General features: G+C 38.4%; 1 protein-coding gene across 3 annotated transcripts in view; it reads right to left on the reverse strand.

Moving 5' to 3' along the window:
• Positions 1 to 19213, reverse strand: part of usp43b (ubiquitin specific peptidase 43b) — a 64196-nt gene that overhangs the window by 16040 nt on the left and 28943 nt on the right. For all 3 annotated transcript variants that reach the window (XM_077619656.1, XM_077619657.1, XM_077619658.1), the window contains 5 exons: positions 11474 to 11574; positions 7511 to 7603; positions 6116 to 6251; positions 4694 to 4838; positions 611 to 773 (listed from right to left, as the gene is read on the reverse strand). In XM_077619656.1, the coding sequence (XP_077475782.1) occupies positions 611 to 773; positions 4694 to 4838; positions 6116 to 6251; positions 7511 to 7603; positions 11474 to 11574 (638 nt within the window). The remainder of the gene's footprint in view (positions 1 to 610; positions 774 to 4693; positions 4839 to 6115; positions 6252 to 7510; positions 7604 to 11473; positions 11575 to 19213) is intronic.

Genomic DNA, 19213 nt, shown 5'->3' on the forward strand with positions numbered 1-19213 from the left:
GGACTTCAGACGGAACAAGGCCGCTCCACTTTACTGATGTCAGGCCCCAGACGAGATTGGTGGCTGGTTGCGCCCGCCACCCAACCACAGGCCCTGCCTCTAATGACTTGAGGGCTGCCAGGTGTGAGTCATTAGCCAGTGAGGAGTATTTAAGGCCACCTGGAACAGGACCACGCTGCGGGATCGTCTGATCTGCTCACAGTGAGGTACCCTCTTGTATTTTCTCGCCTTCCTTCATTGATATACGACCTCTTGTTTTGCTCCCAGGATTCCGACTACCCTCGGCCTCCACGACCACGACCACGGATACGACTAACGGCGTGGCGACGCCATCCCCTCAGGCGCCTGGCCTTCCACTTGGATCATTCTAATAAAGATTCGAGAACCAGACTCACAGCCCTCGCCTGCTTTGGGGTCTTCCACTCCCCGATCATAACAACTGATCTCACGTGAACTACTTATTTATTCCTTATGTATTGATTATAAAATTGTCTTTTTGTTGTTGTTATTTGTGCACTACGTGGTGAAAGCTTGACATCTCATTATACTTGTATATTGACAATAAAAGCATTCAATTCAATTCAAATCAATAAAGAAGGCACCCACCCACCTCACAGTTTGTTGGCCTGCTCCCGCTGAATTGCATACCAACAGCAAAATCTTTACAGGGACCCCCTGGTTGAGGAATTCGGAGGACAGTGCCCCAGATGTAGGTAATCTTTTTCCCTCAGGACCAGTGGCACAGGTAGAAGATGGTAGACTGTGATGATATCCTTAAGAAACACACATGGAGACACATTTAAAAAAAAAAAACATCTCATGCCGTAGAAAATCCTTCAGATTTCTTCTAGTAAAATGATTGATTTACTGCACTAAGTTGAAATTTAACACTGTGAACCGTGAGTGAGGAAGGTGACTGGTATGAATGAGATGGTATTTTTCTATTTGGAGGTGTGATTCATGGAACAGATGGACTGCTGGCAGGTATGAACTCTCTCAGCAGGAGCCCTTAACTCAAGGGTGTCAGACTCGGGTTGGTTCGTGGACCGCATTAACGTCAACTCGGTTTCATGTGGGCTGGACCATTTTAGATATAATATTTAGATATTTTTTTTATAAATGGATTGAAAGAACTGGATCAAAACCCCTGAATATTCAGTGTTTTATAGATTAAAACAATGTTTATTTTAGCTTTTTTTATATATATTTTTCGATTTTACAAAATGATTTTTGAACTAAAAACAGAAAAAAATGATTAAAAAATTACAATTATTGATTTAAAAGGGGGAAAATCAGGAAATTTAATGTACATCTATACTCTTCATTTTAATTTGATCCTAAAACAGAAAGTCGGCACTCATGATTTACTTTCTCGGGCCGCACAAAATCATTCGGCGGGCCAGATTTGGCCCCTGGGCCGCCACTTTGACACCTGTGCCTTAACTGATGCAGGTGGTGATCATCCTCCTTGTGTTAGAAGGGGTGTGACAGAAAAAGAGTTTTATATATCCCTGTGAAATGTGATGCCGGTCGAGCTGCATTTTTGTCATGCGCTTGACAACCTCGGCGCTCAGCACGTGGGTCAGCGCCTACGAAGTTGACTGTGATAAATCACGCGGCAAGACAAGGAGTTATTGATTGGCCAAAGTTACTGAGTCCTCCCCAAACCACAATGTTTTATTAAGGCCTGTTGTTCTTCAGACACGCCATTCATCAATGCCAGCGCGGCTGTGATGAGTGTGATTTTTTGCCAGGCAAGCAGCAAACAACTGTGTTAGCACATATCCTTCCTCTCGGAAATAATTGGGGTGTGCCGAGCCCATTAATCTGCGCGCTGTAAGAAGGGCAAGACCTATTCAAAACTAATCAAAGTCTACAAATAGGCCATCGAAGCTTTAATATGAATATGCTGATTGCCAAGTCTTGACCTTGGAAATTCTAATTCTGATGAGAATGCACAGCTAGAAATTGCGGGGATGCTTTGCGAAGAAAAGATTCCCACGTAAAATGTTTTTCTTTACTGTGTTTTGGTGGGATGCACAATCCACACACACTGACCAATTTGCAATGTTCCAAGTATATCAAAAAAATTCACAACACGCAGAAAAGCGATCATTTTTTGTCAAAAATTTACAGATCGGCCAAAATCTGACAAAATTCCCCGTACACGCATACAGCACCCACAAAAATGTCATAATTTTGGACAAAAACTTCCGTAAATTGGCCAAAATCAACCTGAAGGGATTCTTAAATACCCTCAACCTGGACCGAAAATACAGTTTCCCCAAAAAAATCAACCTTAAGTGTCTTAGAATGAAAATTGACCCGGGAATACCCCAAAATCGACCGAATGCTATCCATAATTGCCGCAAAAATGAACTAATTCCCTGAATTAGACAGCAATAGAAGTCCGATCTGTTCGGACTGACAAGGGCCGGAGTCCAAACAGATTATACGTCAATCAGCATAAAAGTGGCCCCAAAATAAACAGGAAGGGACTAAAAATGAACAGGAAGTGACTTGAGAATGCCCCCAAATCAACAGGAATCGACCCACAGGAGTCATCCGAACAAGCTTCCCCACGGAATTCCTTCAGAAATTGCATTTTCTAGCTCAGTAAAGTTGCACGAATCAAACTTGTGATGACACTCACTCGAAATCATGGGCGATGAGATGTCACCCCGGACAGCTCTAGGAATGATGCATGAAGGAAATCTCCTTTTAAAAGCCCAGTGAAACGTGTTCTCTAAAATGCTGAGGTCACCTCCTGGGCTGTCCCACTGAGACTTACACGGGACTGCCACCCACCAGAGAGAGCGGGCGTTCATACTTCATTAAATCAAATATTTTATGGCCTGCTGTCAAATACTGTTTGGTTTCTACACATCTGTTTCTTGTCTTCTCTTACTTCTATCCTGTTATTTTTAGATGTTATTTTCGTGGTATCGCAGTTTAACTTTGACACCAACAGCTAAATCATAGTTTGACTCTAAATCTGGGAGGAAAGCAAAAAAAATGAAGGAATCAGCGATTTGCGAGTTGGTCATTGCTTGCTTTGCACTCTCATGCTACTTTCAGGCGAGCGGCCATCGGGAAGAAGAACACACAGTCAATTTATAATTAGAACTGACTTTCCTCTGAAGAATTCCGCTCCCCAAACACAACACAAAGCATGAGACCTAAAGAGACAACATGTTTTGGTACATTACTATGGCAAGGTAAACTGATACGGGAACTAAATAATAAAGTAGGTGCAGGAATTATAACAACGTGAAGCTAACTTTTCCCCGCTTATTCATGCAGAAGAAGATTGGTGAGTTTACTCTGTTCTGTTGAATCCCGAAAGTGTTCTTCTGCTCCAAATTCATTCAAGCATGCCTTGTTGGACCTCGCTTTCATGTTTTTGCACTGAGGCACCATTATGCTGGTAGAGCAGGTACTGTGGCACGTGATTGGCAGCATAAGATTGGCCAAAATGTATTTATAGGATGAAGATGTATTTGACATTTAACATGGAGTAAATGGGTTAAGGCAAAACCTTGATTTTTTACTTCATTAACTCATTGGCTGCCATTGACAACATAAGACGTCCAATCCATTTAAACTGGTAAGGGCATTTGCTGCCAGACCTCTCAGTTCTAATAGATTGGACAATAAATTCATTTGAATTCACAGCAGAAGTAAGAAAAGAGCCATGTGATTGGATGCCTGACATTTTCAATGCCAACTAAAGAGTTAAGAAGTAAACCACTTAAAATGTATACTTATCTTCCATATTATATTTAACTAGGAAGATCTACGCTTGAATGAAAAATAAATCAATAAGACAAAATCATACAAACATCGAAATACTGGCAGGATTGGCTGCCAGAATTGTCTCTAAGAGTGTAAATTGTATCGAAAAATGTATTTAATAAGAGAAAATCGTATTATTAACAAACTATAATAATAAATGACCATGACTACATTTTAACTGTTAGGTTACAGCAAATGACTGTTAAAAAATATGTGCGTATTTGGAACTGTCACTTTAACTGTAACTTTCAGCTAAAACTAAAACCGAGGTGAAGATAACTTTTAATAATAGAGAAGATAATTTAATAAGGACAGACATAAAATATATGTAATGTTAGTGTGTGTTTTTGGAATGGTAGAGGAAATGGTAGAAAAGGAAAGAAGTGGCTGTTTGGAAGGCAATTTAAATAATACACACTATCTATAAACCAGGAAGTTTTGTTATTGTGTGTGTTTGCTTTTGTAATGACTAGTAAAAAAAAATCCTAAAGTCCAGTTCTAATTTAACGCTGTACAGCGATCCACATGCCTGTGATTAATTGAAAAATAGAAGTTATAGTTGTTTTCACCACAAAACAAGGAAAACATTTACAAAACTACTAGCTGTGAAACAGTTTGAATGCAGTGAAAATATTGGAGAAGTAAATATAATACCAAAAGAGGATTGTGCATAATTCACCGGGCTCAATGTGATGCTATATACTTTTCAATGTGCTCCTCAAGGCCCCCCCGTAGTAAAGTGCACTCCCTACGGGTTTCATTAAGAATACAAAAGGAAAAAACTGACTGTTTGCTTAAACTATAAAGCAAGTAATGAAACCAGCAAACATCAAAATATGGACTTCAAATACCTCAAGCTTGTTACAACCTCATGCTACATTTCCAAACAGGAGCTCACCTGATGTTCGTGCAGAGCCGCCTCTGATGTAGAGGGGCGGAGCTTGGAAGGCATAGATTACATCATTTTCTGCTATACTGGTTAGATCGTCTTCATCAAAGAAGGAGCGTTGGAACCCAGTGGAGTAGACCTCAGTCAGGATCACCTATAGAGTAAGAGATAGAGCAGGAAATTTATTCAGGGATCTTTTTTTTAAACTGACAAATTAGCTGGGTAAGGCTCCGGGATCCTTGTGAGGATAAGCGGTTCAGAAAATGGAAAAACATTTGTTGATTTACTTAAAAATGCTAATAGTTATTCGAAATAATATTTGTCAGTCAGTTTGCAGTTTGTACACTAACAATATCCACCCGATACACCCAAGAAACTTTTTTCTTTTATTAATTTTCCATGACCTATTATCCCCACGAGGGTCACAGGGGTGCTGGAGCCTATCCCAGTTAAATACAGGCACCAGGTGGGTGACATCCTGAATTGATTGCCAACCAGTCGCAGGGTACAATGAGAGAAAAAAAACAATCACTGGCACACACACTCATACCAAGGGATAATTTAGAGCACAGGTGTCAAAGTGGCGGTCCGGGGGCCAAATCTGGCCCGCCACATCATTTTGTGTGGCCCGGGAAAGTAAATCATGAGTGCCGACTTTCTGTTTTAGGATCAAATTAAAATGAAGAGTATAGATGTATAGTAAATTTCCTGATTTTCTCCCTTTTAAATCGATAATTGCTATTTTTTTAATCCATATTTTCTTTGTTTTTAGTTCAAAAATCATTTTGTAAAATCTAAATATATATATATATATATATATATATATATATAAAAGCTAAAATAAACATTGTTTTAGATCTATAAAAAACTGAATATTCAGGGCCTTTAATCCAGTTCATTTAATCCATTTATTTAAAAAAAATCGAAATATATCTAAAATGGTCCGGCCAACATGAAATCGAGTTGACGTTAGCCCGCGAACCAACCCGAGTCTGACACCCTTGATTTAGAGTGTTCAACCTAGCATGTATATTTTTGTAATGTGGGACAAAACCAGAGTACCCATAGAACACCCACACACGTATGGAACATGCAAACTCCTCAAACTTTAGACTTAAACCCTTGATCTAAGGAAACTTCAAAATGTACTTTTTTTCTTTCCTGTTATGGCACTTAAGGTTTTAATACTATGCAAATCTAAAACAGGAGTGTCCAAATCGGTCCTCAGGGGCTGCACATTTTCATTAAGAGGATACATTTTCACCAATCTAGTGTCTTAAAGTGCTTTCATTTGATTGCAGTCAACCACATTGGTTAAAGAGTCCATGCTGGACAGTTGGATCAAAAACCTGCATTCACTACGGCCCCTTTCTGGACTTGTTTGGGAATCCCTAATCTAAAAGAACGAAGACACATCAGACTTATGTTTACCTGATCTGGGGAAATGTTGCCTTCGTCAGCCACCATCCTCCTCAAGCAGGCGACTGAGCCAAACAGAGGCACGGCCAGTCCGACCCGCAGATACCTTTGTCCTTTGGTGCTGAATACCAGAGTCACACACAAGGGCCTGCCAAAAGCGACATATACAGTCAAGAAAAAATATCAGCAACATAACCTCTTTTTGGAGTTCTCTGAGTTTAAGTAGACTGCTCTTTTCTATGGTACATGGCGGACAAAAGAAGACTGTCATGAATAAATCAATACATTTCAACATTAATAATGGATCATTAAGAGTTAAGTTTTATGACTGCCAAATAATGGAATGTATTGCATTTTTAAAGGCAGGGAGCCCTTGGCTCTGACCTCTATAGCCACCCTTTTTACGAATCTTTTTCAAGATAACAAGGTTGGGCAACAGTTACTCCTCACCTCTCTTTGTAAGGTTCACAGGGTTAACAGAATTGTTCGTCACTCATTTTGACATGGAGATTTTAAAACTAGCTTGCAATTTGCAACAGTCTGAGCATTCCTGCTCCATAATGCAAGATAGATTTGCAGCCATACTAGGTAAACAAACTGATCCATTATGCAAAGAATGCAACACCCAGATGAGACACTTGAGTGTTTGGGTTATTTAGAACGGGACATATTTGCTTGAAAATGATCTGCGTGTATGAATATATGGCTCACCAAGTGAGAATATACACAGTATATAAGTATAAGTATAAAAACAAAAGGTTTGAAAGGCTTTCATATCTGTATGTCTTGGATCATGATTTATTTTTCCTCTTAAACTAGTGAGTGGAGCAGACAACTATTTACAATTTAAGCGCAATCTTACTTCGAATTCCTATGTACAATAAATCTTAGCCACTGTTGACTCCAAAATATAATCTAACAATACTTTAATGACATACAATTACACTAGATGAATTAACAACCAAAATCTAAATGACTGGTCACCAGGATAACACCAAATGCATCATCAGTAGCGATAGTGCATCCCATTAGTGATCCCAAAGGAGCTTTAGTGTCTACAGCCATTTCTGTATTGTACCTCAGTTAAAGTGGAAGGCTTTGTTCGCAAACAGTGTTTTACACAACATGCTTACGTCAGCCTGTTTGCAGCTATGCAAGCATCTTAATGTGGATGTCATTAGCTGACAGAGTTGCTTTTTCAAAGGACTCTTTTGCAGATGCTTTCTATTTTAGACCCTTCTGTTTGCATAGATTCCAGACCATAGTAACCCATCAAGTCAATTGGATCCAGTTACACTGCACTGAAAGTCGACGGAGAAACAACAAATTGAAAGACATTGGTGACACTCTGCTCAAAGTAATCAATAATTACTATTATATCACTAATATAAAAATCATAATACTGACCTGGTCTGGCGAAGAGGAATAGGCAGTGAGATGCAAAGGAAAGGGTCAAAGGTGTTGCTCTGTTTCAAACAATGGGGGCATGTCAGTGAAGATCTGTGCAAAACAAAGTATGTATAGATTAGTTTCTCAAACTAAACTTTCAAATCAATCTCCAAGTTTCACTGATTAGGTCAGGCAGCAATGAAGTGGCTTAATTACATCACATTTGAAGAACACCCCAGCCCCCCAAAATATAGTTACATTAATATCTGATTGAAAGAATGGGAAAGACAGCCTTTCCATCATATTGCATCACTCCCGGCGTTGCATCTAAAGCTCATTTAATGCCACAGTGGGATTGGTGCAAGGAAATGTAGATAACTTAAATGACTTTTCCTGCGTATAGCAACGATAAAGCCATGAGTGGATGATATAAGTGTCTTGGTCGGGCTGTACCTGGAACACAATTTTGTTGTACTTGGATTGGATAACTTTTATTCATTCCGTATGTGGGAAATTTCATTGTGACAGTAGCAGGAAAAGGCATAGTTATAAGTTAGACAGTACAGTCGCAAAGTCTGCAGAACAGCAAAGCAAATCAAAGTAAATGGGATCATTAAGAATCACCAAATCAAATCATTAAGATAGAAAATCAGCAAAAACACGAAACGAGCAAGAGTGGACGGAGCTACCGCCACCGGCTGCCACTTGAACGGTGCCATTTTGGTTGCAGTAGCAAAAACGGATACAGACTCAAAAGTTGGACAAAAACTGGAACCACACACAGGAGGTCTTCCACAAGATGGAAGATGATGATAAAGGTATGTTACACAGTACAATTTGAGTGATTAAAAAATTCTGTTAACATCAACAGGCTGAGTTGGATCATCCTCATTCAGAAGTTCTCTGAGGCAGTCAGAAACTATAGAGACACGTAAAACTAAAACCAGTTGTGGCACACTTTGGATATCCATTCTTTTGAAATATGTCTAACAACCAATGGAACCAATAGTTTTCTCTTGACAATAAGTTGTACAAAATGTACATGAAAATAACTACTGTAGTTTTCGCACAAATAGAGATTGGTTTGAGAATTGAATTAAATTGAATGCTTTTATTGTCATTATACAAGTATAATGAGATTTAAACAATATGCATTATACAATTATTATGACATTTAATTAATATACTGCGAGCATGTGCAAATACACATTGGAACTCAAGAGTGGTGTTGTAACTTTTCTACGAACACTCGAGCTAGCCGGTAAAGACTTAGTACACAGTCCAAAATGGTGAAATTCATGGAGTGGACAGAAATGTTGATTTTTATTTTTAACAGGAAAAGCTGGAAGCCCGTTTGCCCCCAAAACAAATCAATAAATAGGCCTCTCCCTTACTAAAGCTGCAGGGTTCACTTGGAGAAATAAAAGTGGCGGTTTATAGTCCAAAAATGACAGTAGTTCAAACGTAAAATTCTCTATTTGCGGTTAAAAAAAACATGGTTGCAAAGTAGATGAGCTGATGAGTTGTTTTGTCCTTTCTCATTGGATGGATGTGAAAAATGTGGGGTGAATAAAGCTCTATTGAAGAACGCCCAGCTGACACTGGCTCACACTGGATCATTCCCTCTTGGCAGAGTGGAATGGCTGCCCTACGGATGTCTGATCCTCGCCAGGAAACAGCGAGGGGCCGTTGCGCTCTGTGCATGCAAATCACACTCAGGCCGCACTAAAACATGGATGGGCTCGGCACAGTTCGAAAACACTTAAAAGGAGAAAAGCTTTAAAAAGGGAGAGGTGATGTTCAGTGATGGGCTAATGGAGTGAGCGTGCAAAGGTCGAAGGATGTATCTTTCCTCTTGTAGATGTAGCCGAACTCCAAGTATTGTAGACTTTCATTCGTCCTTCCTTAGGAAGCATTATATCAAAATGAAAGGTCCCCATAAGACTAAAAAAATTAATAGTTCGAATAGTTTGAATGGAATAATAACAACACTCATCAATGAAGAAGCAAATTCCTTTTTTCTTAAACTTAGCCTTTTGAAAAATGTTCACGATGCCAAAGCTGTGAAATAGACAGGCCATTAAAACTAAATATGGACAACATAATTCACCAGAGGAAGTCACAATATGCCTGTAATAAAACAGATCATCTACTGGGCCCATAAACTCTAAGCACCAATTGCGCCAAACTGCCTCTTCAGGTCACGTGGGGCAACATTTGCTATCTCGCCGAAAAGTCCCATCGACAATTGGAAGCACCTAGAAGCATATTAATTAAAGTTAAAAAAAAAGTAGTAGCCACAGAATTTCCTCCCTTGTCTGTAAAATAATCAAATCAGAATATAGTTCAGTTTATACTAAAATTCTCTTTGTCTTTGACAATTATAATCGTCAAACGCCGCTCTTTCTATCCTTCTTCTGTGAATTTCAATGGGTTTGTCCTGAGGAGAAATCCACTCTATCCGAACTGGAAAGGCTGACAGCATTAAAACATTTGTTCATTTGCTGCCACCCCTTCCAGTTTAAATGGATTGTCCGTCTATCTCCATCAATTGCAGTCAAGTTTGTGTAACTCCAGTGACAAACAGCTCCATCAATTCTCAATATTGCATTGCGTCAGACACCCCCCAGTAAAGCTTTCCTGTGGAAGATCTGAGGCCCGAGGACTTCAGAGGAAATTAGAGAGACAGGAGTCAAGAAATACCCACCTAATCCCAGTTTTCAGAGTATTTGTCTCAAAGGCATGTGCGCCTGCATTCAGCCTGTGGTAAACGTCTGACCCTTTCGTTGAGTAAACCTCCATGACGAAAGTGAATCAACCTATGCATTATCTTGCAAGCTGTAATATTATTCATGTCCAAAGCAAATAGTTCAAGCATTTTCGAAAGGGAATTACAATGCGCATACTACGAGCAGTATTTTTCGTCAATCCCAGCGAGCTGACAACGTTGCAAGGAATTGGCAGCTTTGTAAACAAGATTAGAGCAAGTTCAGTCTGAGGTGGCACTTTTTAAAAAGGTGAAACCTCTGTTATCTTCCACGACACCCTTCGCTTGCTTTAGTATCAGCTTGGTGTATATGAAAGAGGGATACATGGTAAGTAGTGCAATTTGCATATTTAAGGTTACTCAAAGGTTACTATCGTCATATTAATGATCAAAGATATGTAAACTCAAAGTTATTCATAATTGGACATATACATGAGAGGAATAGTAAGATGATAATTGAATTGAACGTCTGCGGTCGATTGGTCGCCGGTCTTTTGGTCGCCTGTTGTCGCGGTCTGGGCGACCAAAAGACCGGCGACCAATCGACCGGCGACAAAACAAGGTAAAACAACACGGTCTATGCATTAATAAAAGCCAACAATGGCCATGAGCAGTTTCACTGAGCCGACGTGTGAGTGTATAAGAGTTTGTATGTACATGCGTTGTCCCTTTAAGAAGCTATGTCAATCAGGGTCTTAACAAGTTCTCCAACAAAAAACAATAAAAGTCCGGGAAATTTGGAGCTTTTCTTTAGCCTCATAATTACTAGGGCATTAAGTATGACTAAATAGTAATACACAGTTTGTATTTAGGGAATTTGAGCAACGATTTAAATGGTAATTATCAATCACCTTCCGGGCGACCAAAAGACCGGCGACCAAAAGATCGGCGACCAAAAGATCGTCGACCAAAAGACCGGCGACCAATCGACCGTGTACCGAATTGAATGCTCTTATTGTCATTATACAATTATAATGAGATTTGAACAGTTTCGTGATGGTTATTTTAAAATCAGGACATCTTGACATGTTAAAAACTAACTAGAATTATATGCACACGTAACGTAACCATTCATTGCCATACACAGACAACATGATAAATACTGACAGTGTTTCGTATAATAATAATATTCATTAGTACCATTCGTGTATCATACGGCAGACAGAAATGTAATAGTTGTATTCGTAACATCAAAAAACAATATGACCACTTACTTGTACTGTGCCTGAAAATGTTCCTGGACGAAGCTATGTTGCGTGAGCTGTTGGGAAAGGGATAGGTCAGGTTGGAGCAGATTTTCCTCTTCATCAGGACCCTGCAGGAAAAAAATAAAAAGATAAATATTCTTCAAAAAATCCACAATATGGCTCCAAAATTGCCAGATGTTATCCACCGATCAAATGGAGAAAAAAAAGACAATTTGTGAAAGCACCGAGATAGACACGCAACCCCCTGGGATGCCAGTCTTTTCTTTTTTACCTACTATTCCTACAAGAGGAAAAGACAGATGGCCTCAGATATATAGAAGAAAGTACATTTATAACTAGAAGAAATGTCTGCAGTAATGACAGAAAACTAAGACCTGCCGTCTGCACGCCAACATGGCAGAAGGGTGGAATCAACAAATCATAGTTTGTGAGTCAATCTTGCATTGCAGGTTCTATTTTTGCTGCAAAAGCAAATAGTATACTTCATTTTTGATTAGCTGTTACATCTGCAACAATGTCATTCACCTAAAATTCATCTTTCAAATTTCAACATACTAAAATAGGTAACCACCATCTGTCAATCATGAAAATGTAATTGTGTTTTTATGCGTTATCTTTTTCATTTGGGCTTTGACATTTTCTTTTCTGCCTTTGTACAAACATGTTTGTTGTTTTCTCAGTTAAGTTCAAATAAATGATGTTTTCCCCCCATTTACTTTTTTCCTTGCTCTCATCTATATCTACGTTCAACAACATAACACCAATAAGATTTCAGAAACTGAAATATGGAGGATTTGTCTACAATAGTGTCAAAGTGGCGGCCCGGGGGCCAAATCTGGCCCACCGCATCATTTTGTGTGGCCCGGGAAAGTAAATCATGTTTTAGGATCAAATTAAAATGAAGAGTATAGATGTATATTAAATTTCCTGATTTTCCCCCTTTTAAATCAATAATAATTTTTTAATCCATTTTTTCTGTGTTTTTAGTTCAAAAATAATTTTGTAAAGTCTAAAAATATATATTTTTTAAAGCTAAAATAAACATTGTTTTAGATCTATAAAAAACTGAATATTCAGGGTTTTTAATCCAGTTCATTTAATCATTTATATTAAAAAAAATCTAAATATTACATCTAAAATGGTCCGGCCCACATGAAATTGAGTTGACGTTAACGCGGCCCGCGAACCAACCCGAGTCTGACACCCTTGGTCTACAGCAATCACGTTTGTCTTCTACCTACGAGTGTCATGTGATTATTATAAGTGGAATTGTGTTAGAATAAGGTTCAAGTTGAGACCACAGCATTATCTAATGACCTTAGACTGGACTCCATTATCATTGAGTCCCATTGTAAAATTATATTTGCTTTGCTTCTAGAGACCTACTAAATGTGCCATGTGACATGTGAAGTCATTTGCAAATGTCAATGCTATCAAAGACAATGAAGACCATAAATTGCTAGTATGGCGATGTTGGTTTGGTTCTAATTTACATGCTGAAAAAAAATGAATCCATACATGGAAGTGATAAAAAAGAGTGCCAGTAATTAGCTTTTGTGCCTGTATTTGAGTCCAGCTGCCTCTAATGCAACACGCAAACATCTGCCTTCAGGCTAAAAATCATGTACTTAAATATTCATTGTTATTATATGTAATTATTTTATATATTATTCTATGCTTTTATGCCTAGACCAAATAATCCGTGTTTACTTTCACTGCCATTTTTAACATTTCAGGTCCCATTCAGATTTATGCAGGCAATTCAACCATCACTCACAAATGAAGCAAAAATGCAAAGGAATGTGCAAGGAGTTAGTCAAATGACAAATCTGCCTTGACTTCCACAATTTGATAATGTTTTAAATGCTAAATCTATTCTTCCAAGTGTATTCAACCTAAGAAAACACCAAGCACAAGACTGAAACGTGACCTTCTTACCACAATGTGCTTCGTCAAGCATGCGCAATGGCACGCATTTACTTTGTTCTTATTCTCTCCGATTTACGTGGATTTTTCTTCTTTAGGTTGAATTCTGATGCAAAATGTCAGAAAAGAACATGAAAGAAAAGTTCAAGGCACCTGTTCTTTTATTGATTTAGATGATGTAATTTTAGGTTCACAGTGAGAAGTGAGAGATTAAAAAAAAAGAAAATCAGGTTCCTTTTTTGGTTTCAATACACAATATGTACTCTGTGCTTCTTCTGGCATTTACGATAACAATGTAGTGATAACAAGGGAACATTCAGGCCAATGTGTACAGACATGTACTGTATAGTTATGCTCATCACTTCTGGGGAACTGATAGCAGACGTAAATAGAATGAGGTGTCAGTTATGTGTTAACAGCATCAATTGAGTGTGGCAGTAAAACTGGTTATAACTGTACTAACGTAATTTTGATAAGGCCTCACTAATCTAAATGATGATAAAGAAATCCCCGGAGAATGAGATCCTGTGAGACAGAGGCCTTTTTTTTTCTCTGATCAAAGCTTCGTTACTATCTAGTCAGGATCTCTAGTGGTATGTGAAAGAATTATTCCCAACATTATAAAATTGTATTTAGATACAATTTAGTGCAATCTTTTGTATTTGATTTTAGGTAAGTGTCTAAACTAGCTTTGTCATGTCAGTACGTGTGGTCTGTAATGTTCCACAGCTTGGAGATTTTTGAACAGACTGACTTTTTCCAAATAGACACTTGGTCTTTCTACTCTACTGTAGTTGAATGTTGTCACGATAGTGGTATATGTGGAAAACTACATATATTTTAGGTTGTACTTAGTGTAAAAAATTTAAGAACCGTTGTCTAAAGACCAGTACGCACAGTAAAAGCTCAATCAATACATTACTTCTCAGACTGATAGAAGCAGCTGTACCTAGAAAACTTTTGGTGAGGTAAAAAAAAAAACCTAGAATATAATGTAGCATGGAAGTAACTACCAAAATCTAACCAAACCACTTTAAAAACTGTCGGAATAATGTGGAAACATTTGATTTTTAGGCTTTCGTTACACTAGATATAGTTTATCATCAGATTGGGTATCTTTTTTGATTTTTCTTGCCAGGCTCCCTTATCTTGGCATTTGAACCTTCATGTATTCTATGTTAATTTACTTGCCTGCCCTCACCTTTGCCCTCATCAGCCTCTGTCTTTCCTTGTCCTGTCTTGGTCCCTCAATAATAAAAGATAATAAATGGCGGTCGTAGCCTGACTACAGTGGGTTTGAGACTCAATCAGAAAGAACTCCATTAATATCCTGTGTATTTTATTGCTAGCTGTTAGATGTATTTTCCAAATAACCCAGACAGAAACCATCATGGTTAATCTTTGAAACGAAAACAAAAAAAGTGATACATTTTTCATGGTGTCGTATTGCTCTCTTTTCTAGAGGAGCAAGTAATCTGCATTATTGAATTGTGCACAAATGTAATAATAATTTAAATTTACTTTCTTACAGCACACACAGTGATTATATTAGAATGATCCTCTCAGGCTTGTTTTTTGGGTTTGAAGCCTTCCTGCATTCTATGTTAATTTGTTTCCTTGCCCCCACCTTTGTCCACCTCTGCCATTCGCTTGTGGTCCTCTGGTCCTTCAATAAAAGCTGGCCATAAGCAAATGGTCAGCAGAGGTCTCGGATAAAAGATTGAGATAGTAGGCACGAGGGATTAAGGCTCCTTATGGCCCATATTTGATGTGATTTTCTGTCTAAGATTCTCCTCCTTAAACGCAAGTATATTCACCTTTCCTTCTACTTTTTGCTAGATGTTAGGTTTATTTACAAGATAAACCTAACATCTTTTTAAACAGAAATGTGCAGTCACTAATATTCACAATACGTTGACCCAAAGAATTGTCTACCTCTGCTTAATCTCTAATCCTCAGTGCCAGGAGAGGCCTTGTGCCAGTGCCTTGAGGTGGATGGAGAAAATAAAATCCGTCACTATGGCACCTAGCGTGCTGTAATTGATTTCTGGGATTTAGATAAATGACAAAGATTCAGTTCAACTGAGGGGTAAGTTGGAGTCACGTTGCTGGCTCAGCTCTGTCATCGGGAGGCTACAGCTAAAGCCGCTGGAGTATTGTGTTGTGCAGCCTGTTATTAGAAACAACACAGCTGTCATAGAAGGAATACTTTATATAGTTGTATACAAGTCAATTAAATGTCGATTTTTGTTGGGTATTATTGGAATATGCATAATTAGCTTTGTGGCCCCTGTAAATTTTAAATAAAAGTTGCCTCGTGAACTTGAAATTTGAGTTGTGACATCAGACTTGTGGTCTGTATCGTCTCTTTGCTTTAAAACAATTTGGTATATAGGTCAACAAAACAGTCAGTATATGGAAAGTCACCAATCTATTAAATGGTGACTGAGAGAAAGCCTATTTCTATTGCATTCAGCCTATATAGCACATAGGAATCCTAATTTAATTGAATAAATTTGCTTCTTCCTTTTCATTGTGTACTTGTAGTCAACAGAAAGACACACATATACAATATATTTAAAGTGGTTGTAATGTTTAAATAGTAAATAAAAATGAAGAAATCTCTGAATTGTATTTACTTCATCTGTATTTTCGCATAATGCGCATTAATCATTGTACACCTATTCCAATGTATATTTGTTTTACAAAGAAAGAACATGAAACTGAATTGCTAAAACAATAGAGAGCTGTATTTTTAGTTAAAAACTGTTGGGGACAACACAATGATGCTTAAAAGAGTGGGATTGAACAAAAGAGGGGATCGATGTTCTTAAAAGACTATTTGTCAGTCTTGAAACTGTCGCATTTAGTCATTATCCATTTAAATCAGAAGGATTCTGAATGACAAAAATCACTACCACTGCTGTTAAATGTAAGATAGGTGGACATTCGTCTTTCAGCACGAGATCCTAAAATGCCACAAATTAATGATGCACTCCGTCCCACCATGGATCTGGTCAATAATTCACTTCAAGGTTGTTGCTTGGAGTGATTCAACTCTGAGAATAGATCCACTTGTTACAAACGCAGAAAGGGTACCCCCCATCTTAGCGGAGTACCTTGTAGTATCCTGATGGGCTTTCATGGTGGGAGCTGTGATTTTAAAGGGGGGGCACAATGCTCCCAGTAATAGTACAGATGTGAATAATTCAAACTAACTGTGGCGTGGAAGGGAATGCACTATCCTGAAGTAATTGAGAATGCGAGCCAAGGACCACGGAAACCTTCAAGTGGTCATCACGGAAATATGAAGGCTAGGTGTTAGGACTAAAATACCACAGACATACTCTAGGTGTATGCCAAAATCGTGTCTGCTGAGTAAATGAATGATGAGGAAAGTAATAGTGCTACTATAAAAGACAGTATTGTTAAATAAAGTTCAGTCTAAGGGCTATGGCTTTGTTAATACTGCAAGCTGAAGTGACCCCATTCTGATTTTTTGGGGCCTTTATCTGACTTTCGTGATGGTCTGAATGGCCCTAGTCGGATATTTTCAAATCAGACCCAGTTTAGTTTTTATGAAGATTTAAATTCGAAAATCGGCCACATTTTTGGGAATGTGGCTGCAGTCTGAATTGTTCAGTCACCGAAGCAGCGGAGGGACAGCCATTTGTTACAGCTAATAAGTATTTGAAGGGCTTAAATAACCCAAAGCCGGGTTGAAGGATCCCACCATTCAAGGCTGGCTAGAGCTCGTATTTCAGAATGGAGGCTGGCTTGACCCCTGTCGTAAAAATGAAGAACTTTGAAGCTAGATTTAATGAGGCCTAAGACTCTAATCTGCAAAGTGGATAGGCCCAGTTAACGTGGCAGTTTTAGAATGAGTTGAATATTGTGAACAACATAAATCCAGCATGTGTAGGGTGCTCGTGACGTCATTTGTTTTCAATGTTCTGTACAGGCGCGTCAATTTAGGCTGAGCACAAGTTGGACTAGGAGCTAGTACATAGTATTTGAAAGAACTTAATGGGAAAATGGCAGTCTGAAAAGTTATGGTTAAGCAAAAAGATAATATTTAAAAAAATTGATTGGTTCATAAAGAAGTAGTCTGAACACAGCCTACCTGGACAGTTTGGACTCCCGCCACGTTCCGCTAAATGTTGCCGAAAGTGGCCTAGATCAGAATTGAAAATACATGATTTCAGGCGACTCGGCCCATTTAAACCCCCAAGAAAGTATCTAACAAAAGCCGAAAAAAAATCGGAAGTGGGTCACTTCAACGTGCGGAGTTAACATAGCCTAATTTAACAGTAGTACCACATCAAGTGAACATGTGTCTATTGTATTATAACTTAAAAAGTCCCTTGGAGCCATTTGTTCATTCTTCTAAATAGGTGATTTTCTAAGGATACATTACAACAGTTCATGTTGGAACAAAATCCTATGCATTGTGGCAACTACTCTTTAGTATTCAATGACCTGTTCACAAAAAGTAGGATATTAATTCATGATCATTTAAAAATGAATAATTTACTTACCCACTTGAGCTAATCAGGATTGTTAGAAGCATTAGAGGATGATACTTCATCATTGTTAAGGAACTCTGAAGGATAGCAAGGATGCTGTAATTTGCATGCCTAATTAGAAAATTAGAATGCAACAGAGGAAAATGAAACTGTCACACTCAGTGCTTAAAAAATATGATTAAAAAAACTGGAACCAAAACCAAACTAACATACAAATATGGAATTTAAGAAGTCCGTTCTGAATTCAAACGAAGGCGCTTGGGGTCCTATGAAGACTTATACGATACCTTTTTTCCACATTTTACGAAAAAACGATTTCTATGTTGTGAGGGCTGGAAGAAGGACCGAGTCACTCCTTGGAGCTGTTATCTGTCTGGCTGACGATAACTCAACAAAAAAACTAAGTACTATACTAAATCTGCTGGAAAAACTTCTTCAGGCTTTTCAATCTCTATTTTCAGACACACCTGCACTCACATTTCTTGGTGCTTGACGACCATCTTGACTCAATTACTCACTTTCACTGCATGGTGCTCCAGCACACATTATTATTGTCCTCCCACACACAAAAAATCTATTCAATTGAACTCATCTTCATCTATTCCAATGTTTTCTCGAATATCCATTTACTCTAAAGACTTTCTGTTCTTCAGCATTTGTGTGGGGCAAATTGCGAGGAGTACGAAACATTTGTGTTTGTCATATTGCAGTTTGATGGTGTTTAAAGTGTTATTTTGCCAAGCATGTTAGCTTTTTGGTATAAAAGAAAACTGTTTTGCTGTCGCCCTCCAAAATCAACCAGTTATGGGGTGTAGAAACTGGGTGAAATGACTTTTTTATGCACGATGTAGGAACGGGGTTGTGCTCAAGACCAAAAGGAATTTTGGGAGTCGAGAACGAGACAAGACCAACACTCAGTGCACACATTTGCACATTCATAGTTTGGTCAGGACTAAACCCAAAAAGTTTGTGGTGCGCACCTTTTGCGCTGGCGTGATTACCAACCAGTGAACTTTGGTGCAAATTAGACAGCTGGTTCAAGACCTTGGCCGAGAGGTGGTCTCAGTTCTGGTCTACACCGTGGTGCAAACCAATTCTGAAATCACACTCTTTTTTGCATGTAACAAACAGGCTTCCGCAGCCACATTATAGGTAGTGTTGTCTGGTAAGTATCACAACTCAATGACTTCTTACTTCTGTATTTTACCTTGTTATGACAGCCAGACCCTTTTTTTTCCAAACGGTTGAATGATGTTTGCAGCTCAGTGAATTTTTTTGTCAAGTTCTGAGACTC

Source organism: Stigmatopora argus, chromosome 14, assembly GCF_051989625.1.
Source record: "Stigmatopora argus isolate UIUO_Sarg chromosome 14, RoL_Sarg_1.0, whole genome shotgun sequence".
NCBI classification, from domain to species: Eukaryota; Metazoa; Chordata; class Actinopteri; order Syngnathiformes; family Syngnathidae; genus Stigmatopora; species Stigmatopora argus.